At 41.4% G+C, this 20,193-nt stretch overlaps 1 protein-coding gene and 1 pseudogene across 16 annotated transcripts in view; both read right to left on the reverse strand.

The window, feature by feature from the left end:
• UIMC1 (ubiquitin interaction motif containing 1) overlaps window positions 1-20,193 on the reverse strand; it is a 97,660-nt gene that overhangs the window by 23,429 nt on the left and 54,038 nt on the right. For 10 of the 15 annotated variants that reach the window (XM_009209624.4, XM_017960165.3, XM_031666617.1 and 7 more), the window contains 2 exons: window positions 17,616-17,769; window positions 8,357-8,452 (listed from right to left, as the gene is read on the reverse strand). In XM_009209624.4, coding sequence (XP_009207888.1) covers window positions 8,357-8,452; window positions 17,616-17,769 — 250 coding nt within the window. The remainder of the gene's footprint in view (window positions 1-8,356; window positions 8,453-17,615; window positions 17,770-20,193) is intronic. The other 5 variants (XM_021939977.2, XM_017960164.3, XM_009209625.4 and 2 more) reach the window with 1 other exon arrangement.
• Window positions 32-644, reverse strand: LOC116274997 (annotated as a pseudogene). Its single transcript, XR_004183924.1, has one exon. The product of XR_004183924.1 is annotated as a heat shock factor-binding protein 1 pseudogene (transcript).

Here is a 20,193-nt window from a genome sequence, read left to right on the forward strand (position 1 = left end):
TCACAGAAATACACTAAAAAATTTGACAATGTTATGCAGGAACCGCCAAAGTTTTAGTGTTTAATAATGAATAGCACAACTGATCAAGGCCCAAGATGTGAAGACACTATGTTCAAGAAACTGGGGGGTAAATCACTCTACAAACTAACTATATAGTACGTGATAAGAATGCATACTTTATAATATAAAACCTGTCTACACATAGTAGTTAGCTGTAAAAAGCCATTCGATCTTCCCTTGGCTTGGAAACATGGTGTTCCAGATTCCAGCATAAATTATTAGCAACCTTCAACTCTTTTGTGTGGCAAGTATCTTGTTTTCACCTTCCAATTCTTCCACCCCAGCCTGTGTCATGAGGTCTGCGACGTTCTTCTCCAGATCATCAATGCGACTACTCATATCGTCAATTCTCCCAATGATCTGGTCAGACATGGTCTGAAATTTATCTTGCATCTGCTGCAGGAGTGTCTGCACCACCGAGGTGAGGTTCTGCACGGTCTTGGGGTCAGTCTCGGCCATCTCCCTGATACCCAGCTTGGTGGTTATGTCTCTTATTTTTATTTTTTTTGGAGATGGAGTCTCACTCTGTTGCCCAGGCTGGCATGCAGTGATGTAATCTCAGCTCACTGCAACCTCCACCTCCTGGGTTGAAGTGATTCTCCTGCCTCAGCCTCCAAAGTAGCTGAGATACAGGTGTGCGCCACCATGCCTGGCTAATTTTTGTATTTTTAGAAGAGATGGTGTTTCACCACGTTGGCCAGGCTGGCCTCGAACTCCTGACCTGAAGTGATTCACCCACCTCGACCTCCCAAAGTGCTGGGATTACAGGGGTGAGCCACCATGCCCAGCCAAATTTCAATTTAAAAAAAAAAAAAAAAAGAGAGAGAATCCTATTTTCAAATAAAATTTCACATGAAACCCAGTATGTAAAATACATAAATGTAGAGCTCTGGATGAGGTGGGTGGTAAAGGTGGAGTGTTACCAGTATTCATTCTGCCCTTCCCACACCTTTACAGAACCCTAGTTAACTAGAGGACATTTTGAAAAACCAGTTCTCAACCGGGTGTGGCCTCTTTAAAAAAAACAAAAACAAAAACAAAAAAAAAACGAAAAACCAGTTCTCTAGGACAGGGATGGCCAGCCAACATTTTTCTTTGAGACGGAGTTTCGCTCTTGTTGCCCAGGCTGGAGTGCAATGGTGTCCTCAGCTCACAGCAACCTCTGCCTCCTGGGTTCACGCGATTCTCCTGCCTCAGCCTCCCAAGTAGCTGGGATTACAGGCAGGGTGCCACCATGCCCGGCTGATTTTTAGTAGAGATGAGGTTTCACCATGTTGGCCAGGCTGGTCTCGAACTCTGGACCTCAAGTGATCTGCCCACCTCGGCGTCCCAAAGTGCTAGGATTACAGGCTGGAGCTAATGCGCTCCGCCCAGCTTTTTGCATAAATAAACTTTTATTGCAACACAGCCGCCTGATTCATTTACAAATTGTCTATGGCTGCTTTAGTGCTTTAACAGCAGAGTTGAGTAGCAGTGACAAACACTTGAGTAGTTGCAACAGAGACCATATGGCCTGCAAAGCCTAAAATATTTACTATCTATTCCTTTCAGAGAAAGTTAGCTAGACTTTGCTTTTAAGAGTACATTTTCTGAGGGCCTACCTGCACAGTACCATATTAGATACTGTGGAGGGAATTTAAAGGACTATGACACAGTAACTGTTAACAATATTAAGCTTATATGTAATTAATGAATGATTCAGACTTTAAAAAGAACTTTTTGGGGTTTGACTCTTCTGTAAATTAAAAGAGCCCGAGATATTAGCAACAAAAGCTTTCTGCAATGTGTAAAATTTGTTTGGATCCTGTTTTCAACAAACTGTGAAAAAAGAAACAACAAAAAAACAATTATGGGACTCAAGGAGAGTTGAACAAACCAGATATTTGGTGGTATTAAAAATTATCGGCTGAGTGCAGTGGCTCAAGTCTGTAATCCCAGCACTTTGGGAGGCTGAGGCGGGCAGATCACAAGGTCAGAAGATTGAGACCATCCTGGCTAACATGGTGAAATCCTGTCTCTACTGAAAATACAAAAAATTAGCCAGGCATGGTGGGTGGGTGCCTGTAGTCCCAGCTACTTGGGAGGCTGAGGCAGGAGAATGGTGTGAACCCAGGAGGCGGAGCTTGCAATGAGCAGAGATCGCACCACTGCATTCCAGCCTGGGAGACAGAGCGAGATTCCACCTCAAAAACAAAACAAACAAAAAAAAATTGTTAATTGGCTGGGCGCAGTGGCTCACGCCTATAATCCCAGCATTTTGGGAGGCCTAGGCGGGTGGATTACAAGGTCAGGAGTTCCAGATCAGCCTGGCCAATACAGTGAAACCCCTTCTCTACTGGAAATACAAAAAAAATTAGCTGAGAGTGGTGGCGCGCGCCTGTAGTCCCAGCTACTTGGGAGACTGAGGCAGGAGAATCGCTTGAACCCGGGAGGTGGAGGTTGCAGTGAGCCAAGATCGAGCCACTGCACTCCAGCCTGGGCGACAGAGAGAGACTCCATATCAAAAAATATATATATACACACACACACACACATATATATAGTACTCACTTTCAGCCCAGGCGCGGTGAGCCACACTCAATTCTAGCACTTCGGGAGGCTGAGGTGAGCATGATGTCAGAGATCGAGACTATCCTTACAACATGGTGAAACCCTGTTCTACTTGCAAAAATGGGGGCTCAGCCAGGCATGGTGGCAGGAGCAGTTCCAGCTACTGGGAGGCTGAGGCAGGACAATGGTGAGGAACCCGAGGCGGAGCTTGCAGTGAGCCGAGATCGTGCCACCGCACTCCAGCCTGGGCGACAGAGCGAGACTCTGTCTCAAAAAAAAAAAAAAAGAGATATCTGGGATATAATCTGAAATAATCCAGGATACAACACATCTGAAACAACAGTGGCCACAAGTTGGTGAATGACTAGGTAGAACATGGGGGTTCAGGGTACTACTATCCTCTCCATTTTTTTTTTTTTTTTTTTTTTTTTTTTTTTTGAGACGGAGTTCACTCTGTCAGCCCAGGCTGGAGTGCAGTGGCCGGATCTCAGCTCACTGCAAGTCCTCGGCCCCCGGTTCACGCTTATTCTTCGCCTTCAGCTCCCAGTAGCTGGGACTACAGGCGCTCACCACCTCGGCCTCGCTAGTTTTTTTGTGGCTTCTTAATAGAGACGGGTTTCACCCGTGCTAGCTAGATGGTCTCGATCTCCTGACCTCGTGATCCGCCCGTCTCGGCCTCCCAAAGTGCTGGGATTACAGGCTTGAGCCACCGCGCCCGGCCCTCTCCATTTTTAAGTTTGAAATTTTTGGTAATTAAAAGTAAAACACACACACACACTCAAAGTCCTTTTGCAAGACAAATACCAAAGATAAACTAGCCATTGTCTTTTGAAGAAACTGGTATGAAAATCACGTAACAAAGATAAGGATCTAGGAAAAAACCCCAAAAGCCCTCCTTCTAAAGAATCATCAATGGCAGTCAAATCACACTGGATACTGTCATCAGAGCCTAAATAAAGATAATAGTAAATAAATTTCATATGGAGAAAAGACTCTGAATTTATCTGAACTTCACTAGCAAATGTTTACCAAGGTTCTTCTGAAAATGTAATGGATGACAGTGGTGCATAACAGAAACATACAATTCTTTAAAAGGTTTTATAATGTAATATGTACAAAAGAATATATATGTGAACCTATTACCCAACTTAAGAACTAGAATATTGCCCAAACTGATTAGCCAACTGTATGCTTGTTTCTGATTTCATTTCTCTGCCTCCACCCCATCCCCAACCCCAGAGGTGGCCTTTAGTCTCAAAATTATATTACTTTACTTTCTTTTTATACAAACACACAGTTTTACCACAAATTCTTAAACAATATACTGACCACCATATTGGATTTAGTATTCTGAAACTTACTTTTTCAAAAAAAAATCTGAACATTCATGGAAGATTCTATAGAGCACAGAGTACTAGCTTTTGAGTTTAACTTGGTGTATCCCAGCTCCTGCCACTTTCTAAGTATGTGATCTTGGGGAAATTATTTCCCCGTCAAGTTCAGTGTCTTCTTTTATAAGTGAAATAATTCCTGTTTCAAAAGACTGTTATGAGGATTAAAACAATATACAAAAAGCACTGTTACTGGTATATAGCAGGTGTTCATAAATGTTCATAATGTTGCTTAATGTTAAGCATGGCTTATAAAGATTCGGCAAATTAAATCCTTTTACTTAACAGAAAATAGTATCTTGTTATCAAGTATTTCCTTTATATAAGGCCGTTAGAAAACTCCTTAGTAAGAGATCAGTCTGTGCATGGTCAATCTCCACAGCTACCACCAGAAAGAAGTAAGGTTCATCTGATCTTTTTTTGACTTTGCACTCAAGGGTTTACAGAGGTGACTGTGTCACATGGACTCTGTTCACCAGCAAAGAGTCTAATCCATCAAACTATTTATTCTAGGTAATTGAAAAGCTGACAAGGTCAGTTCTGATGAGATGAGAATTCATGTTTGCACTCAGAGGTAAAAGACTATACAGCATTCTGCTTTCCTGAAACTGACTGACGTTTCCATGGTCTTCTCGAACACTCCCTTGTGTGTCCCAGCTCTACACATGGAAGGCAGAAAGAACACAGTAATGAAGAATGCTAGCTCTGGGCCCTGGCTCTGCTGCTTACTGCCTGACAATGCAAGTACTAAAGCTCTCTTAGTTTCATCATCAGTAAAATGGAGATAATAAAAACTTATATTAATACATACTCATAGTCCTGACTGTGGCTGTAAGATCGTTCTAATGGAGATCACTGATCTAATATTAATTCCTTGAACTTTTATCTTTCTCAAAATGCTCTAGATGCCTGACTTTAAAAGTGTGACTAGATCATGAAGTGAAGAACTTCTCTAAAATGGTTTTTGCTGTTAATATTCCTTTAACACATAATGCTTTGGGTATGAACTCAGGTGTTAAAAAGAACTATTTTATTTTTCAAGGAAGGAATAAGCACATCTGGCAGAAGAAAACTGCTAAGAGAAATCCTGAGGCAGGGGGCTCCTTAGCATGAAGGTACAATGAATGGGATAACTGAAGTGAAGGCAAAGTCAATGTTAAGAGAGGAACAAGATGGGAAGAGTAAAAGCACTGAGAATTCATGCACACCTACACTGCAGTCAGGCTGCCATTTCATATGTCACCTCATACAGTTACTTTATTAATGCAACCTAGTGGAGCTGACATGAGGAAATGTTCCACAGCAAAGTTGAACAAAGTTGTCAGAAGACAACTGAAGACGGGGTGCGGTGGCTCATGCCTGTAATCCCAGCACTTCAGTAGGCCGAGGCAGGTGGATCACGAGGTCAGGAGTTCAAGACCAGCCTGGCCAAGATGGCAAAACCCCACCTCTGCTAAAAATACAGGCATGGTGGCACGTGCCTGTAATCCCAGCTATTCGGGATGCTGAGGGAGAGAACTGCTTAAACCGAGGAGGCAGAGGTTGCAGTGAGCCGAGACCGTGCCACTGCACTCCAGCCTGGGCGACAGAGTAAGAATCCATCTCAAAGAAAAGAAAAAAAAAGTAGACAACTGAGACCACAGGGGTTGCAGGGAGGGGCTCCTACGTTTTTTGTTTTTTGTTTTTTGTTTTCGAGACGGAGTCTCGCTCTGTCGCCCGGGCTAGAGTACAGTGGCCGGATCTCAGCTCACTGCAAGCTCCGCCTCCCGGGTTTACGCCATTCTCCTGCCTCAGCCTCCCGAGTAACTGGGACTACAGGCGCCCGCCACCTCGCCCGGCTAGTTTTTTGTATTTTTTTAGTAGAGACGGGGTTTCAATGTGTTAGCCAGGATGGTCTCGATCTCCTGACCTCGTGATCCGCCCGTCTCGGCCTCCCAAAGTGCTGGGATTACAGGTTTGAGCCACCGCGCCCGGCACTCCTACGTTATTAATCCAAGAGGAGTAACATGCATGCAGTGTAACATAAGTCTGGGGTGGAAATATTGGTCTATGAGTTCATCCAGTAGCTAGGAGTATGTATATGTCAGTACTGTGGGCATTCGAATAAGATAATGTCCTCTCCAGAAAACACGGAACAGTTCTAGGGTGAAGCCGATTAAAGAAGAATCTACTTTATAGCAGATAAGACCTAGTGCCCAGGCTCTGTTTCAAAACATCCTTTCTTTTCTTTCTTTTTTTTTTTTTTTTTTTTTTTTTTAAGACGGAGTCTCGTTCTGTTGCCCAGGCTGGAGTGCAGTGGCCTGATCTCGGCTCACTGCAAGCTCCGCCTCCTGGGTTTACGCCATTCTCCTGCCTCAGGCTTCTGAGCAGCTGGGACCACAGGCGCCCGCCACCACGCCCAGCTAATTTTTTGTATTTTTAGTAGAGACGGGGTTTCACCATATTAGCCAGCATGGTCTCGATGTCCTGACCTTGTGATCCGCCCGCCTCGGCCTCCCCAAGTGCTGGTATTACAGGCGTGAGCCACTGCGCCCGGCCGCAAAACATCCTTTCTTAAATGTCTTTGCGTTTTGTTTTATAAGCTGCTCCTGTCACTTTGGTTTCCTCTGTCAAAAAATATTCCCACAACAAGGAAAAACAACTAAGTACATTTTGTATTATTTGTGAAAGTTAAAAACTATACGCAATGTCATGAATATAAATAATTTCGAACAGCATGTTAGATGATGCTTATGATGTAATTCTGGGGGGGACAAATATAAATACAGGAGACAGATATAGATAGACAGACAGACAGACAGGCAGACAGACAGACATCAGCAGAATCCCAGATACATATCAGCAGAATCCCAATACTGGGAGGGAAAGTGCTTGTTCTTGCAACCTACCAGAAAGAATATAGAAAAATATATGTATTTCACTTGTTGGTTTCATTTCTATTACTTTCATATTTAATGGAAGAGGTATGTTTTTAAATTCCCAGTTGCTCTGGAGATACATCCCAGTTCCTTTAAACATAACACTTTGGGCATCCAGCCCCTGCTGACCCCCCGTGACCAGGCCCCACCTCCTCTTCCTTCTATCTCTAGCTTCTTCATCCAGTCAGCAATAGCAATGAATTTTTTCTTTTTTTTTTTAAACAGGAATGGAACAGCATGGAGTCAAATGAATTCTTTTTCCTTTCTACTTGCTGCCCACCCATCCTCTTAATTCTACATGGATTTGAATACCCTTTTCCCTACATCAGTGCCACTTCTGTTCACACCGATTAGATCTTTCTGCAGGATCAGCACTGCTTCTATTTCAAGAAATAAAAGCTTTGGCAGTGCTCACGCAAGAAGGGGGCTGCTGGCCCAGTCTGCATAAATTTGGAAACTTTGTGAGAACTGATGGGTGAGTCAAACAAACCCTGGAAAGCACCTCTGAAGCAAAAAGTAAATCATTTATAAAGAACTTGTATAAACTGATAAGAACAATACTGAGATCCCAAAAGACACAGAGGCAAACTTCAGAGAATAATTCTTCAAATAAATATAAATTGATTTTTTAAAAAACAAAAAATGTCAACTTCACTACTAACCAAAGAAACAAAGTACAATGAAATGTCATTGGTTACTATCTATTACTATGCCATACTTTTTTTTAAAGAATATCCCTCAGTATTTGGAGGCAAAAGGAATGCTCTCATAAATTACTGGTAGCTTTATAAATATAATCTAGTAATTCCACTTTTAGTAATCCAGATTAAAGTACTACATTACAAGGCTCATTGCTAGTTTAGTTTTTTTTTTTCTTTTTTCTTTTTTGAGACAGGGTCTTGCTCAGTCACTCAGGCTAGAGTGGACTGGTGCAATCACAGCTCACTGCAGCCTCCAACTCCTGGGCTCAAGCGATCTTCCCACCTCAGCCTACCAAGTAGCTGGGACTACAGGCATGTACTACCACACAAAGCTAATTTTTTATTTTTGGTAGAGATAGTGTCTCCCTGTGTTGCTCAGGCTGGTCTTGAACTCCTGGCTTTAATTGATCCTCCCACCTCAGCATCCCAATGTGCTTGGATTACAGGTGTGAGCAACCATGACTGGCCCTAGATGCTTATCTTTAACAGAAAAAAAAAAAAATAGGTTAAGAAAAAAGCCATGCTCAATATTAGGGGAACAATTAAGTAAGAAGTCCTCCCTTATTCCACCAATCAAATTTAATACCTTCCTTTGCGGGTGGTTAGTGCTTACAGTTTAGCACTTTGACTGAGTTGTATTATACATAGTCATACCCAAGTCTGTTTCCCTTGCTGGACTGTAAACTCTCTGAGTACAAATTTGAGATTCGATTCAGCTCTGTAATATATCCCTTACCATCTTTTGGGTCTTTTGGGCCGCTCCTCCTCACCCTCAGCATCCAGCACAATATTTCACTAACAGCAGGATATGAAAAAGTCTTAAGCTGAACCACTACAAAAAGCAATTAATCAATGACTTTAGAGATAAAATAATTTTATATACAACATATATAAACACTTAAGAGGTATGAACAAACACCAAATTTAGAACTGCCTTAATTCAACCATAATTTAGAATAAGCTCAAATTCCATGAGAATGCAGGAATGAGTGTTAGATCAAAGGAGTCAGAATCAGCAGTCATGTCCCTTTACCTTTTTCTCCATCTTCCTGCCTCAAACATACATTCAAAGCCTAGAGATGCAATGGGTATCCTGAAACGGTGAATCAAGCCACAAGTTTATGATTGTAGTGCCAAAGGCAAAAGCCTGATCCTCAATTACATCAACGAGCCACTGCCTCACTCTGGACTTGTGATGTGAGGAGAAAGAAATCCCACGTGTTAAACTCACTGTTAATGATGTTTTCTGTTATTGTGACTGACAGAATTTTCTAAGATACTAACAGAATTTCTCATAGTTAGTGAAAGAGTTTTCCTTTACTTGTTCTGACTTGTAAGTAATACATACCCATCTACTTGGTTACAGTGACTACACCATAAGTGGACACTTCAATCAAGAAAGGCCTATCAGAGTCTTCCTCTAGACTAACCTATGGTCTGAGGGGGGAAAAAAAATTATTTCTTTCCATTAAAAGCTATGGCGGCCAGACGCGGTGGCTCACGCCTGTAATCCCAGCACTTTGGGAGGCCGAGGCGGGCGGATCACGAGGTCAGGAGATCGAGACCATCCTGGCTAATACAATGAAACCCCGTCTCTACTAAAAAATACAAAAACTTAGCCGGGCGCGGTGGTGGGCGCCTATGGTCCCAGCTACTCGGGAGGCTGAGGCAGGAGAATGGCGTGAAACCGGAAGGCGGAGCTTGCAGTGAGCCGAGATCGAGCCACTGCACTCCAGCAGGGGCCACAGAGCCAGATTCGGCCTCAAAAAAAAAAAAAAGCTATGGCTACTGGCAGCCATTTTGCTTGTCCCTTAAGAGGAGGCCATCTGTTGAATGGAGACCACTGGATTCCAAGATGGAGAGACATTATCTGAGCTCCCAGATCCAGCTCAGCCTAACCTCTAAACAGACTTGCCACATATTATACAGATTAACTTTTTTTTTTGCTTAAGGTTACTGAAATCATATTTCCAACTACTGAAATCATATTTTCAACACCTGCATCCAAAAGAGTCCTATATACTACAATAGGAGTAAACACACAAATAATTACTTTAGTAACACACACCAATAATTTTTTTAGAGTTGGAAAAAAATGCTGTTCCATAATGTTAACCCACATAATTCATATAAATGTTAACCCACAAGATTCAAGTTACATTTGTCATTCTCCAACTGCCTACCGTTCCTTTCATAATGCCCACACTATAACCACACTGAAGTGCTTATTCTTTCCTATACACTCTCTTCACATTTTTCTATTTGTAATTTTAGCCTATTGTTCTCTTACATTAATACCCTTCCCTCTCAATCTCTAACTGTACTTCCTCTGAAACACCACAGTATTTTTATTTGTATGTCCCTTAGTAGTTCTGACCTTGCATTACAGTTATGCATGTGCATGTCTTATCTACCTAATTGAACTGAAATGTCAGTGAGCTCAGGGCCCATATTTGATTTGTATATATCCCCACAGGTCAGTCTGTCCCCAAAATCCGTATTACTTCTACAAAACCTATGTTATTTCACAATTGTCAATACCTCAGTAGCTAGGTACCAGTAGCAATATAGCAATATACTTAATTCCTGGGTACCACAAAGGCCACATTAATATAAGTGAGAAGACTGGACAGGGTACAAATTACATTTAGATAGGCATATATAGAACAGAAAAAGTCCCAACTTTGTCTAATTTAAGAAATAAGTTTCACTTAGACATACTGAGGTCTTACACATTTTCTCTTAGTCACCCAAGTCAAGCCTATTTTAGGCCTTGGTCCTTCTCTGTTAACTCTCAGGCATATCTATAATAAGAATTTCTACCTCCTCCTACCTACTCACCCATCTACCATTATCTTTCCAGGCGATATCCCTGAAGAGAAAGTCCACTCCTAGCAGTATCCTAACTCTAAGCCACATCCTCTATCTAGAGTCAAAGTGTATATAGTTAATGCCTTCAGCTTCCCTAACTCTCCTATAATCTATTTCTCCCTAACTTATTCTTACCCCTTTGACTCTTATGTCTTGCCTTTCTTCTTTCTCTTAGTTCTACTCAACTAGTGGCTTATCCTTTATGTCCCGTCATCATACAGAAACACAGACCTCAGAAAGATTACACAGACAGGAAAGCACAGTCAATAATAATACAGCCATCATTTATTGCATACCTATTACATGCTAGTCACAACGCCTGGTACTTTACTAAGTGTCTGTGATTCTCATGGCAATCCTGATACTAATTTTACAAAAGAAGAACCTGTCCTGAAAGAGATAACTTGTCAAATATTAGCCAATTAGGAAATATTACAGCTGAGCTGCCTAGTTCCAAAACCTGCATTTCTTCTACTTTATCAAAGTGCCAAAAACAAAATGTTGACTCTATCTTCCCAGCTTCCACCTTTGTCCCACAACCCAATAATCTACTGTCCACATAGTAGCAGACAGAGTGGAGTGATCCTTTGCTTAAATATTGATTACTTCTTTGCTCAAGTCCCTCCAGTGGTTCCTCCCTTGCTCAAGGAAAAGCCAAAGTCCTTATTATGGCCTAAGAACCCTGTGATCTGTCCATCTGCACTCCTCCCCCATTACCTCTCTGGTTTCACTGTTTATCTCTCCCTCACTTACTCTAATCCAGCCACACTCAACCTGTTCACACCTCAGGGTTTTTGCATTTATTGTTCCTTCTACCTGTAGCACTCTCCCCACCTCACAATCTTCTTAGTTTACTACCTCACTTACTCTAGGTCCCTGTTCAAATGCCATCTCCTCTTCTCAAGGAGACCTTCCCTGATCACCTATTTTATATTGCTACCTTCTGACCTCCGTATGGCCTATTCCCCTCTCCCTCTGCTTTATTTTTTTCTCTAAAGTACTTATCACCACTTGAAATATTGTATATTTATTGTTTTCTTGTCTGCCTCCCACTACTAGAATATAAGCTCCATGAGAACATTCTGTTAATTGTATATTCTGCTCACTGTATCTGTTATATAGTAAGTATATCATAAATATGTACTGAATGAGTAGATGGGGGATTTTATTCTCCCTAGGTGTTTAACACAATTGGCCTTAGATATATTTTCCAGAAAGTAAATGCAAAGGCAATGTGCATTTGTTCTAGTCTAGATCAACTCAGTCAATCTTCTCCCCTCAAACAGTACCTTTAAAGAGCACTCCCTTGGTCCGGCGAGCTGGCTCACACCTGGAATCCCAGCACTGTGGGAGGCCGAGGTGGGTGGATCATGAGGTCAGCAGATCGAGACCATCCTGGCTAACACGGTGAAACCCCGTCTCTACTAAAAATATAAAAATTAGCCGAGCGTGGTAGCAGGCGCGCGTAGTCCCAGCTACTTGGGAGGCTGAGGCAGAAGAATGGCATGAACCTGGAAGGCAGAGCTTGCAGAAGCCGAGATCGTGCCACTGCACTCCAGCCTGGGTGACAGAGCGAGACTCCGTCTCAAAAATAAAAAAAGCATCCCCTCTAATTTTTCGTAGTTCTGAATAGACAACGTCATTGAGCAAAAAACTGAGTAGACTGAGCCAACTTAACTAGTGTGTAGTATTATAATCAAAACTTACAGCAAAATTAGTCAGACATATATTTAATGATATGCATAATTGTTATTGTGCTGCATGGTAAGTAGGCATAAATAGTAGACACTTTATGTAAATGATTCTAATTGCTATTTCTTTTACACAGCCAAACCAAGCATATCTAGGATCCCCCTCAGGGGAAGACAGGAACGAGTGAAAAGCTAGATACTTAATACTGGAAGGTTAAGTCCTCTCTTACTCCACCCCTTAGGCATTGGGCTAATAGTCTCCCAGTCTGGCTTCTGTGTCTTCAAGAAAAGTAACTTGCCAGGCATGGTGGCTTAGGCCTATAATCCCAGCACTTTGGGAGGCCAAAGCAGGAGAATCAATTGAGCCTAGGAGTTCAAGACCAGCCTAAGCAGCATAAAAAGACTCCATCTCTACAAAAACTAAAAAATTAGCCAGGTGTGGTGGCATGCACCTGTGGTCCCAGCTACTTGGGAGGCTGAGGCAGAAGGATCACTTGAGCCTGGGAGGTTGAGGCTGCAGTGAGCCATAATTCCACCACTGTACTCCAGCCTGGGCTACAGAGTAAGACCCTGTCTCAAAAAAACGGGGTGGAAATAACTCCTTTCCTTCCACAGTATTTAAAAAAAAAAAAAAAAAAAAGCTTCCTTTTACAAAAGATTTAAAAACCGGGTTGGGAGACTGGCCTCTGTATCCAGTCATATAAAGCTAAGAAGAACCAGCACAATCACTAACTTCTGTCTCTGGCAAGGAAGACAGGGCAGACAAGCTGGTGGGGAAACCAAGAAAAGAGATCAAACGTACTGAGTACCTATTGTACACCAAGTACACTAGCAGGTGCTCTGCATAATTCCTCTACTTCCCCAACCCACCTACACCCCCAAGCTGTGTTCCCAGGAAAGTAGAGGAACATGCAGAGAGTGGAATGGTTCCAGTGAGGTCACCCTACTCCCTCTCACAGGGCCTGAAAAATCAACAGAGAGCTCTCTTAGGAAGATTAAGACGAAGCTATTGTTTAGTGGCCATTTCCCTTACTTCTTACCTAAACCCACAGGAGGGGAAAGGGCCCTCTACCTTGCTATGGGTTTATCCAGACCTAACCAGCCTGCACAGCCAAGGCTAAGCCCACCCTTTCTGGGAACTCATCCTTGTTCACTGCAGCTCTCCTCTCTCCCATTGTCAGGGACATTTACTTGGGTACACAATTATTCACTTGTGTCCTCTTGTAATTAATTTATTGGGGAAATGCTTATTTCACCATTGATAATGCAAGCTCCTTGAAGGCAGAAATCTTAAAACTTCTTTAGTAAGCTTCATAAGGCCTAGCACCACTTAAAAAAAAAAAAGTCACGCCAGGCAAGGATGGCTCACGTCTGTAATCCCAGCACTTTAGGAGGCCAAGGTGGGATGCCTGTTTGAGCCCAGGAGTTCAAGACCAGCCTGGGCAACATGGTGAGACTTCGTCTCTACAAAAGAAGATATAAAAAATCTAGCCAGGTGGGATGGTGTGTGCCCAGAGTCGCAGCTACTCATGAGGCTGAGGTTGGAGAATTCCTGGAGCCCAGAAGGCAGAGGTTGCAGTGAGCTATAATCTCACCACTGTAATCCAGCCTGGGTGACAGAGTGAGACCCTGTCTCAAAAAAAAAAAAAAAAAAAAAAAAGGTTCCAAATATCTGGATGAATTAAAGGTAAATATGAATAGGTGATAAAAAAGAATCAAACTTCTGGCTCTATGTAGACACGTCGGCATTGAAAAGAAGGATGTAGTACAGTCATGCGCCACAAAAAGACATTTCAGCCAACAATGCGGACCATCTATATGATGGTGGTGCCATAAAATTATAATACCATATTTTTACTATACCTTTTCTGTGTTTAGATGTGTTTAGATACACAAATACCATTGTGTTACAAGTGACCAGTGTTCGGTACAGTAACACACTGTACAGGTTTGTAGCCCAAGATAACAGGCTATACCTTATAGCGTAGGTGTGTAGTAGACCACCCCATCAAGGTTTGTGTAAGTACACTCACTCTACGATATTTGCACAACAAAATCACGTAATGACACATTTCTCAGAACACATCCCTATCACTGAGCAACACATGACTATATTCTAGATTTGTCTTCTAAACTAGTTTTATAACAAATTTCCCTATGAAAAAGACAGTGTGCCTGTCATTCAGGATATAGCAGACATCTTTACATGGAGGTCTGGGGTATTCGCATCAAAGCCATAAAGACATATGATGCCAAGAATATAGGGACTTTTTATTGTATCAAAAATCACATTTACATCTATCATGTCTGAAAGTCTGCAATACCCAGAGTGTAAATCCAATTGAACAGCATGAGACAGGGTCACTGATCCTGGACCCAACAGAACAAGGAGAACCTGAAATGTCCTCCCTGAATGGATGATGATGATGATAAGACTCAGTCTACTTTGCCCACCTAAATGGCCTGGTTCTAGTAGCCTAAGTCTGAAAATGGGTTTGAGAAAATTCAGGAACAAGCCTGAATCAAGTTCAACCACAAGGATTTGGGGATGTGAGTTTGAGTTCTCTCACCACACTCCAGTAAGGAAGAACAGGCTTAACAGCAATTATCTTGTAATTAAAAGATATCTGACAGTTATGAATGCCAAAGCTTCCTATTTTAGCACCAACTAGTGGAATTCAGTATGGGAGATGTCAGTAGAAGCTATCCTATACTACTCCTTACCTGATCATTCTGACCTGAAGGAGATCATCTATTCCTAGAGCTCAACAGGGCATTCAGTTTCTCAAACTCATTTATTTCTGGACCCTGATGCTGTGTTGAATAAGTCATTGACTCAGATACCCAATACCAGCTGTGTAAGTGCTTAGTAAGACAGACAAGATAGTCTCTTTCCTTTGAAATGCTCAGTCCCAGAATTCTTTCAGTCACTGGAATACTCAGCAAAAAAAAAAAAAAAAAAAATCAGACTAAAGAGCTTTTTCAAATTAAAACTGCATCTAGATTCCAATCCTTCAGTGCTGTCCCACTAAAAGTGGTTGATGGCCAGATTCAGGTCCTCAACTTTCACTGTTTTTAGGGACTACAATGCTATGCATAAAGACCCTTAAAAAAAATCTCTGACACAGTAATTTCACTACTGGGAATAGTAACAACAGCTAATAGTTCTTATGTACTTACTATGCGCTGGGTACTGTTGTTAAGTACTTTCCTTAAAGTATCTCATTTAACGTCACAAAATATGAACAAGGTAATTATTATTATTTCACAGATGCATAAATGGAAGCTTGGAAATTAGCACAGGGTCACACATTAGTAAGTCAGTAACAGAGGTGGGACTCAAGCTCAAATTGACTGGCCTTCCAGGGCCTATCTTTTCTTACTACCACCCTATATGGGAACATATCCTTGGGAAATAATCCCAAAATACAGTGACAATTTTAGGCTAAGAGGCTCAGTACAGTGTGATTATAACACAGTAACTTGAAGCATTTCAAATATGTATAATTAAGTAAATGAAAGCAATCCCAGTTACCAAATATTATGTAGGCATTAAAAATATTTTTATAAATAACTTTGTGACATGATGAAATATTTATGCTATAAATAGAAAAAGCAGAATATAAAATTTTATATACAGTCAAACCTCAACTATGTCAAAAATTTATCTGCACATGGAAAGAGCTAAATTTACTGCTAAATAAAAATGATAAGTTGCAGAATAATATATAGAGACAGCTATATATAGCATGGTCCCATTTACGTAAATAGTGCCTAATTTTAAGTATTCAATAAATGTAAGCCATTATTATTACAATGAACATGTACTACTTTATAATCAGAAAAATCAACAAATTAAGTGTTTATGTACTTCCTTATTTAATAACTACAAAGTATATTATTTCAAGAAAAGTAAATAACATGTGCCTTGCCTCTCTGGCAATCTTAATTTAAAAAACACTTCACAATTATACAATGTCACATTTAAATACATCTAAGTTACAGGAATCAAGTAGCATTGAGAAGAACACTACAACACTTCCAGTTACCTAGGTTTACATTCAGCATGTTAGACCACAGAGAGCTGTGCTGACGTGACTATATTTAGAGTTTAAAATCATAAACAGAAAGGCCAAATCAGAGGTGGTATTTCAAGGGCTATGATTAACAAGATTTTCTTGATCAATGTCTTAATGCTGTCTGAAAACTAGGGATTTTGGTACAGACCTTTTTTTTCTTTTTTTTCTTTTTTTTTGAGACAAAGTATCACTCTTGTTGCCCAGGCTGGAGTGCAATGGCGCGATCTCCGCTCATTGCAACCTCTGCCTCCCGGGTTCAAATGATTCTCCTGCCTCAGCCTTCTGAGTAGCTGGGATCACAGGAGCCCACCACCACGCTTGGCTAATTTTTTGTATTTTTAGTAGAGACAGGGTTTCACCATTTTGGCCAGGCTGGTCTTGAACTTCTGACCTCAGGTGACCTACCCGCCTCAGTCTCCCAAAGTGTTGGGGATTACAGGCATGAACCACCACACCCGGCCTTTGGTATACTCTTAAAGAGATTAAACCGAGATTAAACCAACAGCTCCTGGATAACTCAGCAGAGATATGTAGGACATGAATGTAAATTAGCGGTATTTTTCAGTTGCTGTCTTTAGGTAGAATTTCTATTAAAACACACTACAAAAAGAGGAAAAAAACCTACAAGGGATTTATTTTGAATGAAAAATGGGCAACTCTAGAACTTAGTTCCTCAAGTTCCACAGAAATCTCAATATTTGAACACATAAGTTGAAATGCAAGGTCCATTGCAATGCACTGATTTTTAGCCTATCTATGTAAGTTAATATGTTAAAAGATGGGCCAGGTGCAGTGGCTCACACCTCTAATCCCAGCACTTTGGGAGGCCAAGGCAAGAGGATCACTTGAGGTCACAAGTTCAACAGCAGCCTGGCCAACATGGTGAAATCCTGCCTCTACGGGAAAAAAAAGTACAAAAAAAATTAGCCAGGCATGGTGGCGCAAGCCTGTAGTCCCAGCTACTTGGGAGGCTAAGGCAAGAGAATCATTTACCTGGGAGGTGGAGGTTGCAGAAAGCCAAGATTGTGCCACTGCAATCCAGCGTGGGTGAGAGACAGAGACTCTGTCTCAAAAAAACAAACAAACAAACAAAAAAAAAAAAAAAAAAACTTAAAAAATGAAAAACTTTTCCCTTCCCCTTCTCCTGAGGTATGTGTAACAAGACAAAATACCTGCTAAAAGTAATGATGAACATAAAAGTACTAGAAAAATAACTAGATAGAAAAAACCCAAAACCAATAACAACTCTAACTTTGAAGAATAGCTATCTGTTTTTTCCCTGCATTGTACTGTATAGGATTACAAAACCACTACACAAAAAAGTAAGAGTTTGGCTGTCCCAGTGGGTCTTTACCTGTATCTTCTCCCATCAGACCATTGCAGTACATGGCATGTCGTTCAATCTTTGTGGGTGGAAAGCTTTGGTTACATAGCGGGCAGGATACCTGGTTACTGGATGAGAAGATAGAAATAGGTACTTCCTTCTCAGCATCTTCCTTGTTACCAACCTGAAGAACATGACAAACAGCAATTATAACAGCTTTAGTTCATATCTTTCCCCCCAAAGAAGTGCAAGAGACTCCACCCCATATTTCACTTACTTTCAAAGAGACAACAGCTTATCAAAGTTTACTTATCAAAGAGTAAAGACTGAGAGATACTACTGATAGAGTTAATACTTATTCAGTTCCTTATACTGCCAACTATGTATTAAACACTCTATACATATTACTCTTTTATATGTAAGTTTATATATTGTTTATATGTAAGTATACTTATACTGTCAACTATGTATTAAACACTATATGTATTACTCATTTAATCTTACAAAGTTATTAGCACACTCTTTTTTTACACTAGAAAAGTACTTGTGTAAAACAGTAAAGCAATTTGCAAAGTCACAGAACAAGTAAGCGGGAGAGTTGAGATTCAAATGAAGGACTAGTATCTGGCTCAAAAACTTGAGGGCACTGATCTCTACCACATTGTAAGGCACAATCCTCACTGCATCAGTGTGCTGTGCCTGCTGGGTTTCACATTCTGCATATCAACAGCACCTTAAGGACACATTTTCAATTTCACAAAAGGACCGTTATTACTGTAAGTGACTTTAAGACATAAGGAGTTACCAAACAAAAGAGCTCTAAGCCAAAAACAGCATAACTAGGATTTAAGTTAAGAACGTAAGTATGTACTTAGACCCATAAGACCTAAGACCTGTGTTTTATTTGTGACTTTCTGGATTGAAAGAGGAAACTAAGGCCGGCGCACTGGCTCACGCCTGTAATCCCAGCACTTTGGGAGGCAGAGGCGGGTGGATCATGAGGTCAGAAGATCAAGACCATCCTGGCTAAAGCGATGAAACCCCAACTCTACTAAAAATACAAAAAATTAGCCAGGCGTGGTGGTGGGCGCCTGTAGTCCCAGCTACTCGGGAGGCTGAGGCAGGAGAATGGTGTGAACCTGGAGGCGGAGCTTGCAGTGAGCAGAGATTGCACCACTGCATCCAGCCTGGGCGACAGCGCAAGACTTCATCTCAAAAAAAAAAAGAAAGAGGAAACTAAGATCTATATACTTAAGAAGCACCAAAGAAGTCATTAGTTAAAACAATCAATACTGCCAAAGCCACTCTTAAACCTATCTCTCTTATTCCTCTCTGTTTTGTAGTCATCATTTCTCCTACAGTTGCTGGTGTCTCTTAAAGGCAGTTTTATTTTACCTGCACAGGTTGATCAGAGCCAAGAACTCTGCAGTGATTAATTCAACAGTGTGCGTGAGCACTGCAGCACTACTGCCTAACACTTGCTTCAAAGGACAGCATGTCCTATCCAATCAATGTGAAAATGTCCTGCATAGCTACTGCTTACATTTAAAGCAAGGGACACCCGGGCTGTCATTACACCTGGGGAAAACAAATAAAATATCTTCTGATACAAGAACAAAACACGATCAAAACTTCAATGCATAGAAAACTGGACTAGAGTCAATTGGGTCTTTTGGGGTCAGGAGTTGGGGCTATCTCTAAAACCTAATGCTTACAAGTATGAACCAGCAGAGAGGAAAACAGGCCATCTAAATACCAAGTCAAACTGCCAGAAAATCTCCTGTTTTCAACACCACTTGCCTTTTGTTAACATATTCTAAAGGTGTAAAACCTAAAAGATGAGAAAGGAACTAACAGTGGTTGAGTTCTTATACTATGCAGGCTCCACCAGTCATTTTTCATATCCATCCCTCCCAACAAGCCACTGGACAGAAGTATCACTAACCCTGCTGTTACAGAAGGGGAAACTGAGGCTTGGGAAAGCAAAGTAACCTGCTGGTCACCAAGTTAGTAAGTGAATTATCCAGGCTCAAACCTAGACCCACTGGGCATCAAAACCTTCAGTAATTCCATTCTATCATGTTGTGGCAGAAACAAAAAACCTCCCTTCCATTCCACCTTGTTTCTGGAAGCAGATTCTGCAAGGATCTATTTATTCTTCTTCTCTAGAAAGTGGGGAAAGTCAAGTGGGTCTGGAAGTTCTAGGTGCTATGTTTTTCAGATTTAATCACTAAGCTTCTCACAAATCCAGGTTCCTCTGTTCATAAATCTTAAAAAGAAAAGTTGTAAAGCTTGAAAAACTGCAAAGCTGGCCAGGCACGGTGGCTCACACCTGTAATCCCAGCACTTTGGAGGCCAAGGTGGGCAGATCACATGAGGCCAGGAGTTCAAGACCACCCTGGCCAACATAGCGAAACCCCATCTCTACTGAAAATACAAAAATTAGCTGGGTGTGGTGGTGCATACCTGTAATCCTAGCTATTCAGGAGGCTAAGGCAGGAGAATCGCTTAAACCCGGGATGCAGAGGCTGCAGTGAGCCGAGATCGCATCACTGCACTGCAGCTTGGGTGACAGAGCAAAACTCTGTCTCCAAAAAAAAAAAAGAAA

The sequence above is a fragment of the Papio anubis genome, chromosome 5 (genome assembly GCF_008728515.1).
Source record: "Papio anubis isolate 15944 chromosome 5, Panubis1.0, whole genome shotgun sequence".
In the NCBI taxonomy this organism is placed as follows: domain Eukaryota; kingdom Metazoa; phylum Chordata; class Mammalia; order Primates; family Cercopithecidae; genus Papio; species Papio anubis.